This window comes from Carassius gibelio, chromosome B8, assembly GCF_023724105.1.
Source record: "Carassius gibelio isolate Cgi1373 ecotype wild population from Czech Republic chromosome B8, carGib1.2-hapl.c, whole genome shotgun sequence".
In the NCBI taxonomy this organism is placed as follows: Eukaryota; Metazoa; Chordata; class Actinopteri; order Cypriniformes; family Cyprinidae; genus Carassius; species Carassius gibelio.
In genome coordinates, this window is record NC_068403.1 from 3,292,306 (window position 1) to 3,303,276 (window position 10,971).

A 10,971-nucleotide genomic window follows, 5' to 3' on the forward strand; every position below is an offset into this window, starting at 1 on the left:
CTTGCGGATCATCAATGCTATATTAACTCCTACAGTGGCACTCAGAAATCAGTTAATTTCTGCGTCGAACTATCATGCCTATTTTGTTAAAACACGAGTCACGTGGGGGCTGTATGAATTTGTCTCCCACTGGTTTGTTCCTGAGGTCCGCTGCTCTCTAGGGCTCGAAATTAATACTGTCTCGCCAATTAAGTTCAGAGCGCCAATTAAGAGTGCTTTATGAATTCTTAGAGTAAAAACAAAAACTAGAAAACTAAATGAGCAACTGAAAACGCCACCGCAAAAATCAGTGCAAAAACATTAAAAAAGGACTACAATTTAAAAAATAAAATAAAAAATAATAATAACTGTGATATAAAGGCTATGCTAAATTTAATCGCTTCTGTGCTTCTATCTGTTTTTCCTATCCATTAAGTCACTTCGTGGACATCAGAGAAGTGTCTCTCTTTGCATTGTTAGAATCATCACCTATATTACTGGATGAACTGAATAAGTAAAACAAATATATGGCCTTTTGGGATTTGGAAACACTGGCTCACAGCAGTCCATATGAGGTACAATATGTTTCCAAACACTCACAATCATCAATCATTGATAGCCTCTATATATATATATATATATATATATATATATATATATATATATATATATATATATATTTAATATATATATATATATTAATGTGAAAAAAACACACCCACATGAAAGAGATTACTAGTATTGCATCTTCCCAACGATACAATATAGAGGTTTTTAAAGAGCAGGTTAGAGTGATGGAACACTGACGTTAATTGGACTTCTCTCAGATTGTACATTCAATGCTGTCAGTTGGGAAGAGACTATCCGTTCTTCTGGATCCTTTTGTTTAAAGCAGTAACGGGCATCTGTCCGGGACCGGTGCTCTATAACACCGAGGCGGTTTGTCTAGAGAAGCAGATCAATCCCAAAACCAATACGTTTGAGCTAATGCTAAAAAAAAAAAGGAAAATTATTATTTTCACATGATGCACTGCATGGCACGAGACATCGACTTACAGTGTTATATTAAAGAATAGGCTTATTAAATTAATGAAATCAAGTCCCAAATCGGAGCGCTTCACTTCTCACTTCCGACAAAGACGCGAAATGTCCAGTTCGCGAAAGTTTATGTTTATATCTCACTGCAAGTCGCTAATATTACGGCCGATACTCACTAATCACTTAAGCTTCCAACGCATAAAAAAATAAATGAATATAAATCATCGGTCGAAAACAATGTATTTTAAGAAAGTCTTGAGTTACCATCAAATGTGGGTCCAGCTGATATTAAAATCCCTGGAACAATTCGATACAGTGCGTATATGAAGAGTTCGAACAGCCAATAATCACGAACGGAACGGCGTGACGTCAAAGCCCCGGTAGAAAAGGCGCGTTGGGTTTGCTCACGTTTGGAGAGGGAAGAGCGCAGGGAACCTCACTGTCTTCACTGGATTACACAAACCAAAAGTGTCCTCAACTCCTCCTCCTTCTCAGTTGCTTACATGCTGATCCTACAACATGTAGATGACAGGACAGCCACCTCACTTGTTAGAGCAAAACCTGTGAGTTGATTTTTACCCGAGCTAAAGCCTACTGAAATTGGACATTTTTTTGGGTGTGCGTGTGATGACAAACTGTCGTGGAGGAGGTGAAGAGACGTGGATGAAGATATAACCACTTGCAGAATCTGAATCGTCATTGTAGTCGTTCCTCCCAGGCATTTCGGGATTATATATTTTTATTCTTCGGCGATGCAATAACGGATTTTTTATTTATTTATTATTTTGTGTGTGTAATGACCGACAGCAGTCATGCACCAAAATTGATTTCTGAAAAGACAAGAAACAAAACCTGAAATCTTGCACTGACAAATGCATGTCCAAGATGTGGTAACTGAAAGTTACTCACGAAGAAATAGGAGGGTCCAGTGTCACACATGTAGGCTTCAGTAGCTGGTATGTCCTCAAAGCTCCGGAATGCTCTCATAGGCTAAACCGATCTGTACTGGGTGCATGTTTGGCGATCTGCACTTCGATGCATTTAGAAGAATCTATCAGAATACGGAGTTGGCATTTCTGATAAACGAGCACCGTTTAGACCGATCAGATCCACCTAACGGGAATTATTTAATGAGAGCCAGAGAGGTCATATGAACTGCACAGGGCTAGAAGTGCGTCTCACGGAAATCTTGGGTTGCAGATCTGACGGAAACACGTGCTATTCGGTCTCATCTGCGGCAACGATGCTTTTCCACGGTCTGCCTGGAGGCGAGATGCATGGTGTCATGGAAGAAATGGAGCGGAGAGGAAAGAGCGATTCGGCGACTATCAGCTCGGCCATAGATATGGGGGAAACCGAGACGGTAGGAGAAAGCCATGCCTTTCGCTCCAGGCGCTTGCTTGGAAATCCTAACAGCCTATGTTAACTGAACCGTTATTCCAACAGTGCAATAGAGGCCCAGAGATGTGATTTCGATTTTGGCCATTTAAACAAACTTCAAACTTCTGCGAAGCCAAAATCACAGGCCTCGTCTTTAATGCATTGCTTGTGAACCCTTTGTCATGGGTGGAATGCAAGTAGATATGCTATGATAAATAGCATGTAGTCCAATTAAACATTTCGAAAAGTAAAAGTAAGGTTCTTCGATAAAGTGGTGAAATAATAAGCATTAGCGAGCAAGAAAATCCAGATTCGGGTTTGTACATATAATGATATTCTTAAAATTAATTCTAATTATTTTACAAACGCCTACGCAGTGCTGCTAAACTTTAAGTGAGGCGAAAATAATACTTTGTTTTTTTCATAATATATAAGAGTGATATAATTACGATTAAAAACATTAGCAGGTGTTGTGATCCAACTAAAATACATTGGCATTGTTTTGGGGCATAATATCTGTGATTAACAACAGCAAAAAAGACAATGCAGAACCTTACGTTAAAACTATTAGCCATAACAATATTTTTTTTAGCAGTAATCCACGCTTAAAACTGTTTTGACATTTTTAAACTTACACGATGACAAATGCAAACTGACAAATAAAGAAATTCTAAAAAATAAAACAATATTTTATTATTATACAGTTGTGTGTGTGTGTGTGTGTGTGTATAGCCTACATATATTACGAGTGTGTTTGCTCTGTAGCGTAGGCTATCTAAGGCCACACAACACGCCAAACGTAAACACAGTAAAACAAGCTCAGCATTTGATTAATTTTCTTATATATGTATTGCATTTTCTATTTTCCATTTGCCTTGGTTAAAAGAAAGAAAAAAACGAGGTGAATGGAGACACGCATAATATAATCATTTCTTGCGGTCATTTTCTTATTATTCGTAGCATTCCGTTGCCACGGGAAATATGAAATACAAATCAGAGTACACTCACTCACTGAATACACTTCTGCATTTATCTCCTCAGTCCCACGCCCCTCCCATGTTCTACAGAAGTGAACACTAGTAGCATAATGCATGATTCTTTGGACATTTTTCATCAGCAAATGCGTAGTGTTTCCACTAAATACTGAACCCAGACGCTTTAAATACGTCTTGAGGTTTCATGGGTCACTAATCTACCACTGGAAATATTAATTTGTATAACACTGCAGATATAGGGTGTAGAGATTGAACTGGGCTTCGCGCGCTGTGTTTGTGCAGAACATGCCTTCGATCAGCGGGGACCGGGTGGCTCTGTGCGCGGGCTGCGGAGGAAAGATCTCGGACCGCTATTACCTGCTCGCCGTGGACAAGCAGTGGCACATGCGCTGTCTGAAGTGCTGCGAGTGTAAACTCAACCTGGAGTCTGAACTCACCTGCTTCAGTAAAGACGGAAGCATCTACTGCAAAGAAGACTATTACAGGTGAGCGAACTCGTTTACTCAAAAGTTGCGCGATCTTACGGCATTTTCGTTTGTGGATAAATAATAAAAAGGCAAAACTGTGGCCAAAGTCTACTTTTTATCTGTAGATTGTATTTTGGTGTCGTTTTGTCATTATAAACTTTAATAATGCAGAACCGACGTAACTCATTTTCAATGCTTGTATCAAAGAAATAATAGCCTAGCTACTAATAAAAACCTACTTTAATACAGAAATACTAAAATTATTCAAGATATACTTTTTGCCTAAAATAGAAAGTTTTTTGTTTAAATTGACTTAAAATTCTCTAAAAAAAAAAAAAAAATCTGTCTAGGTATTGTAAAGCCATTATGACGCAATTGAATAATACGTTAACAATTACAATGATCCAGAAACTATTTAACCTGCTCAACGATTTTACTCTATTCTCGTAACAGTTAAAGAAACAAATCACGTAGCAACGTGCCTAAGTCTCTGTATACTGCAGTGATTTTGGACGTCAATATAAAACTAAACAATCCAGAAACGATTTACATTTTACATTTACATTTCAGTAGGCAACTGAGAAAAAAAGAAAGCATGCAGCAAAACCTTAGTGTGTGATATTTGGACGATATTTAGCTGACTGCACTGATTCTGTATGTCATTGTACAATTTAATAATCAGAGGGAGGCGAAAGGCCTATTAAGATAATCATATAAGTGAAGGCTTTACCCGTTTCTACGTTCAAATGAGTCTGCAGCGCACGTCAATCTCAATTGTAGTAATTATTTGAGACGTAATTATGGGCGAGAATAGATTCCACTACAAGAGTTGACTATTTGTACATGCATCCTGCTGTTTAAGGCATTATTTTAATTCAGCACGCGCACATAGGACCAGATACAAATAAAGTAGCTTTAATGTGGAATTGCAAATTATAATTTATACAAAAGTAGCACATTTAATGTGAGGCTCGTGAGTGGTGGGAACACCTTCCGGTTGAAGTATGCTGAAAGGTCACAGCTGCTCTGTTCTCCCGCAGAAGGTTTTCGGTGCAGAGATGTGCCCGGTGCCACCTCGGGATCTCGGCCTCGGAAATGGTCATGAGGGCCAGGGATTTGGTGTACCACTTGAACTGTTTCACCTGCACGACTTGCAACAAAATGCTGACGACTGGGGACCACTTCGGCATGAAAGACAGTCTGGTGTACTGCAGGCTACACTTTGAAACGCTCATCCAGGGAGACTTCCCCACGCATTTCAATCACACGGATGTAGCGCCTAATAAAGGCCTGGGCAGCACGGGCCCTCTAGGACTGTCTTATTATAACGGCGTGAACACGGTGCAGAAGGGCCGGCCCCGAAAGAGGAAGAGCTCTGGGCCCGGAGCGGACCTGGCGGCTTATAATGCAGGTGAGAACATCACTCAACTTGTTGTTGTTGCTGGTTTACTGCTCGTTTTATTAAAAAAACATAAAACATTATTTGTCCTTAATTGTAATTTTGCATGCATTATTTCCATATGAACACGTTTTAAACAGCGCGTAGTTATGTTAGCCTAATAATTGCGATTTCGGTGAATTTCCAGGTTTGCGAAACTTTTTTGGGCGGCACTGAATAGGCCTAAATCATTTCAGAGCAAGATGAAAACAAGTCAAAAAAAACCTGTAGTGAAATGTGCTTAAACAATAATGTTATCCGCCACTGTTTTAAACAATAAAGTACGACTTTTATAAACATGAATATATTTGTAAATAATTGACAGGACACGTGCAATAAATAAACTGTTTTCTAATAGGAAAAAAGCGAACATAAAGCTGTAAAAATATATGCGGGGATATTTAAAAAAGCAATTTAAATGCTGCCCCGACTTAAATATTGAACTGTATTGCTTGAATAAAATATTTCAATGTTTAATTACCTTGTATAGGCTACATAAAAAAAAATACTTTAACATTCCAATTCGTTTGAAACATCTAAAGTGCATTAAGCATAACATATGGGATGATAGTTTTGTAAAGGAGCGCAATTCTTTATGTTATAATAGCTAGCCTACTGTATTTAACATTTTGTCTAATTTTTTAAAATAAATATTTCTTCTAAAAAACGATGGGTTTACTTCTTTAGACTAGGAAAACGATAAAAATGCGCCATTAAAAAAAAGAAAAAGAAAAAAAAGAAAGAAAGACAATCGACACACATCACAGATTTCTACTAAAGCACTTGAACAATTTGGAACAACGTGACTTGTTCGCTCGGGCATCTCGGGCCCCTCAGCGGGGCATTTGGGCCCCTGCTTGAGGACCAAACAGAGGAATGATGACGACTACAGAGACTGACAAGTGGAAAATGGCTTAGATGCTAGTCGAGACCTCCGGAAGATTAAACACAAGTGAAAGAAAGAAAGAAAGGAAGAAATAAAGAAAGGGGAAAAGAATCAGCTTTTCCAGGCAAATCCAGATGAATTTATTTACTATACTTTTTGCTCTAAAAAAAAGGTGCATGCGTCCAAACAAAGCATATTAGCTTTAAACTATATATTTACGATGCATCTCTTCACGAATATCCATCATTTTCTTTGGTTGCAGGATTTAATTTCAGATAAACTGAGCGAAAGCGAAATTAATAAATATTTTATTTTTCTACAAAATAAATAAATATATCGTTATCACAGGATGCACATGCTGAAATCGATAAAATACAAGTTTATCAGGAGTTTTTATTATATCTCCAAGCTATATTTCCACTGTAAAATGCGTAAATAGGACGCTTTTTTATCACTTTAAACTCAGATTGTTTGGTTGCTTTGTAGATCTTGTTGTCTTGGGATCGTTAATTGAAGTTGGCAAATTTATCACAACAATCGCGGTCTTGTTTGGAGGACTAACCGGCTTCTGAAGAACTCTTAAATTTACACGACCTTAAAAAGGAAGAAAAGAAACTTTTTGAAATCAGATCAACCGTTTGCCAAAAACAGGAGTTAACTAGAGAGAGTGAACTTTGGTGTTTCTCTGCTCTCTGAGAGTCAGACACAGTCAGATCATTGCTGCCCCCATCAGCTCACACTTTAAACAACAGCACGAACACAAGCACAGCGAGATCAAAACCTGAAAAACAAGAACAAGAGAGACACAGTTCATCACTGCAATACTACAGTAACTGTTCAGTGAACATAACTGCTCTTGACGTGCATCACTGTAGGGAAGGTAACAGTATTTCTCAATGGCCATATTTATATCAAGAGGAAACATTTGTTCACCATGTGCAGTGTTGTAAAGCATTCAAGGTTAATTATCTGAAGTGTTGATCAGACCATTTTCAATGACTAATATTTGTAGTTGTCAGAGAAAACATAATTCTGAACTGTCATGCGTCTAGCAACACATAAACTTCTGCCAAGAATTTGGAACTGGCGCAAACACATTTCTGACACATTCAGACAGATCTATCTCCTAAACACTTGTGTCCAAGACGGATAGTGTGGGCTTTTCACAATCAAACCCTACACAAGACACCATAAAAAAACAGAAACAAAGATATGGCCATATGTGGGGGGTGAAAAAAGAAATAAAAATCATGATGCAGACTTGAATGCTTTCAAAAAGTCTATTGCATTTAGAATCAGATTTTTTTAAAGACCAAAAGAGCATGATGTAAGACTACAGCATAATGCAGATTATTATGCATGCAGTAAGTTGCAAACACAGCAACATGATGGTGCTCTATGTAGTCAAATCCTTGACTAAACACAATGCTGGCGTGCAAAGAAACAAAAGAATCTGAGAGGCACGTCCTCATTCTCATCACAGCGTCTGATCGTTCTGTCATTGCATCTCGTGCATTTATTGTTGCATTTTAAATTTTGCATTTATTCAAACCAGAACTGCAGTGTTACACTATATAAGTTTAGCATTATGGAAAACGTCATTTGCATGCTTAGTTTAAAGCTTTTGAAATGTATGCACTCATTTTGGGATCAATAACAGCAACACAGCTAATATAGTTTGCGTTTTTGGATTCAGCATTGAGCTGCAACGAGAACGATGGCGATCCGATGGACAGAGACTCGCAGTACAGCAGCAGCCAGAAGACCAAGCGCATGAGAACGTCTTTTAAACACCATCAGCTGAGGACCATGAAGTCCTATTTTGCCATCAACCACAATCCTGACGCCAAGGACCTGAAACAGCTGGCCCAGAAAACAGGCCTCACCAAGCGCGTCCTACAGGTCAGAAAACTCCCTTCGTTCGATGCAAGCCATTTTAGCTTTGACATTATAGCATACAGATCACAAAAGCCTTTATTTGCACCTTCCACGATACACATTTCAGAGCAGCTTTACAGAAAACCATGATGTTTATGATATCTTCGTGCATTATAGTTGCATTTAGCAGATTAGAGCTGGACAATAATATAGTTACATTCTGAGACAATAATGGGTATATTTCCCTTTAGGCGAGTGTACTGTATGTATGCAAATAAAGTTGTATTTAATATAATATAACCCAATATACGTATTAACAAAAAGCACATTCCTTCACATCAGCAACAAATTAGACTGATTAAAAAATGACTTGAGGAATGAACCAAATGTAATTCACAAGCCTGGTCTCCTCAATGGAATGCTATTCATTTGTTCCTGAAAGAGAGAAATCTGTATTAATTGCATGCACAAATAAAACACAAGGTGTTAGAGCATGTCTGGAAATAAAAGAAACAGCCGTTTGTCAGATATCACTGAAACTAGAAAAAAAAAAAAAAAGGAACACAATGCAGTTGCTGTGACAAAACAACCAAGAGACAAACTGAAAGTAAAAATCTGAGATATTCAATTCGGCTCTTCCCCTGAGCATTGCATGGTTTCTCGTCTGTGGTTTATTTATAACATCTGCCGTCCCCGTTCGCAGGTCTGGTTTCAGAACGCCCGGGCCAAGTTCAGACGAAACCTCCTGCGTCAGGAGAACACGGGTGTGGACAAGGCCTCGGACGGGTCGACCCTGCCTGGAGGAACGCCGTCCGGACCGGCCTCGGAGATCTCCAACGCCTCCATGAGCCCCTCCAGCACTCCCACGACCCTCACAGACCTGACCAACCCCACGATGCCCACCGTCACCTCGGTACTGACCTCCGTCCCGGGCAGCCTGGACGTCCACGAATGCCGGAGTCCATCGCAGAGCACCTTAACCAGCCTCTTCTGATGCTCAGATCGCTCAGCACATTCATCTCCATTCGTGGAGCCACTCAAATGAGAAATAAAGCGTTAGCATTGCTAATCACGCTAGTCGTTCTCAAACGACATCGTTCTGAAACGTAAACTGATCTACCTGGGCATTTTTGTACTTTACAAACACGGCCGATTCAATTCAAGAGACTAAAAATGAGATTTGAAAGACATGTTTAGAGTATTGCATTTTGAGGCAGACTCAAGTTTCACTGAAGGATCTGTTGATGAGAGACTGATGTGCACAGCATTGTTCTTCATGTGTTCCCCCAACCACGTTTACAGAGAGAGACTGAGCTTGGAAATGCATTTGTTCGTCATCCTCTTATTTATGTTCACGCACAGGGGTCAGTGTGAGGAAACTGGATTATAATGTGAATAATTACAGCGTAATCTAGCCTGACTGTCACGTGCCTTATCCTGCAGTGTAGTCACTGAAGCCCCTTTAGCAAACGCTAAACGAACTGCACCAGAAAATGTGTACTTTAATTTGAAAATGGTTGAGTAAATCACACGTGCACAAACACACACACTCGAGGAAGAGCCGATCATATACTCTCATTCCAACATATTACCTCACTCAGAAATCACTGGATATGATAGCAGTTGATATGAAACCTGAGAACACGTTTCATGCACTGGGAGAGTTTGTACAAAGATCGGAGGAGCGCATCACAAACAAACACTGATTTATGGAATGAAACACTTATTTGTTCCTCATTCGGTTAGGTGATTTATTAATTTTTTTTCTCTCAACCATTAAGATGTGACAGTGTTGGAGACAGGGTAAATGTTTCCATGGTAACCAGAGGCTGCTTGTTGAAATGCTGTACAGTTTTGACAGATTATTGAGAAATTTCGAGTCCACTCCCTGCAGTATCCCCTTTGATGTAAATCTTCAGTTCTGTAAAAAATATTAAAAAAAAATCAATCACTGTTTTTTTTTTTGTGGGCCTCATTATTTCACCAGTTTCAAAGCATTTTACATAAGAGCAATGCATAAAAATCTAGAGCTTAAAGACAAAAACACATAATAACTGGATATTAATACATGAATATGATGCTAGTTGTCATGGTAGTTTATAACCGAGATTCCCAAAACCAAATGCAGTTTGATTTATTAATACACATCTTGCCACAAACACACTACATGGTTGCATTTCAATTAAATAAAAAATCCAGGTTGCTGTCAATATGTAAAAGACATATTATTTATAAAATATTTATACAAATATAATACTATACATACAGACACACATTAATGTTATGTGAAACATAATATTTCAGTGTTATCCACATAATGCATTTAAAGAGATGCATGCTTTGCAAAAACCGCTGTCTTTCAGACTGTATTTTATAGTGTTCAATTAAATTCTTTCTAATTGCTTAAAAATAGAATTAAATAAAAAACCCTCTCAGATTAATAGAAATAACTAACACAACCGACCGAAACCATATTTCTGTCTACGCTATGGTTTTGGCAGCTTTATGATTAGAGCGAAACCACGCTGAAACCAAGCTCCTCTGGGTCCTGTAATCAGAACCGCATTTGGCCTAATCACAGAATAATAGGAAAACAGCTTTGATTAATTATTACAGAACAACTTTAACAATAGGCTACATGAAAAATTTTCTATGCATTGAATTTCTATGCATTAAATCCGAGAAATGCACGGAAATGCTAATGCTTTAATATGTTCTGTTGCTTTTGTTTTGTTAGTGTACTTACAAACCGTGTGTGTGTGTGTTATGTCTGAGCTGAAAACCGCTAGTGAGTAGTAAAGTACAAAATCTGCACTGGAATTCATTATGATAATTATTTGTAAACGGTTGAACGGTGGAGCATTTGGTATGTGAGTTTATTACAGCCCATGTGAAATATATAGTCGCCCA

The 10,971-nt window shown here is 38.4% G+C and overlaps 1 protein-coding gene across 1 annotated transcript; it reads left to right on the plus strand.

Moving 5' to 3' along the window:
- Positions 1-1,543: 1,543 nt before the first annotated feature.
- LOC127963041 (LIM/homeobox protein Lhx2-like) lies at positions 1,544-10,017 on the plus strand. The gene is made up of 5 exons (XM_052562704.1): positions 1,544-2,380; positions 3,675-3,877; positions 4,900-5,270; positions 7,880-8,085; positions 8,765-10,017. Exons 1-5 carry the CDS (start codon positions 2,168-2,170, stop codon positions 9,053-9,055), a joined length of 1,284 nt encoding a protein of 427 aa, XP_052418664.1. The 5' UTR covers positions 1,544-2,167; the 3' UTR covers positions 9,056-10,017.
- Positions 10,018-10,971: the final 954 nt, after the last annotated feature.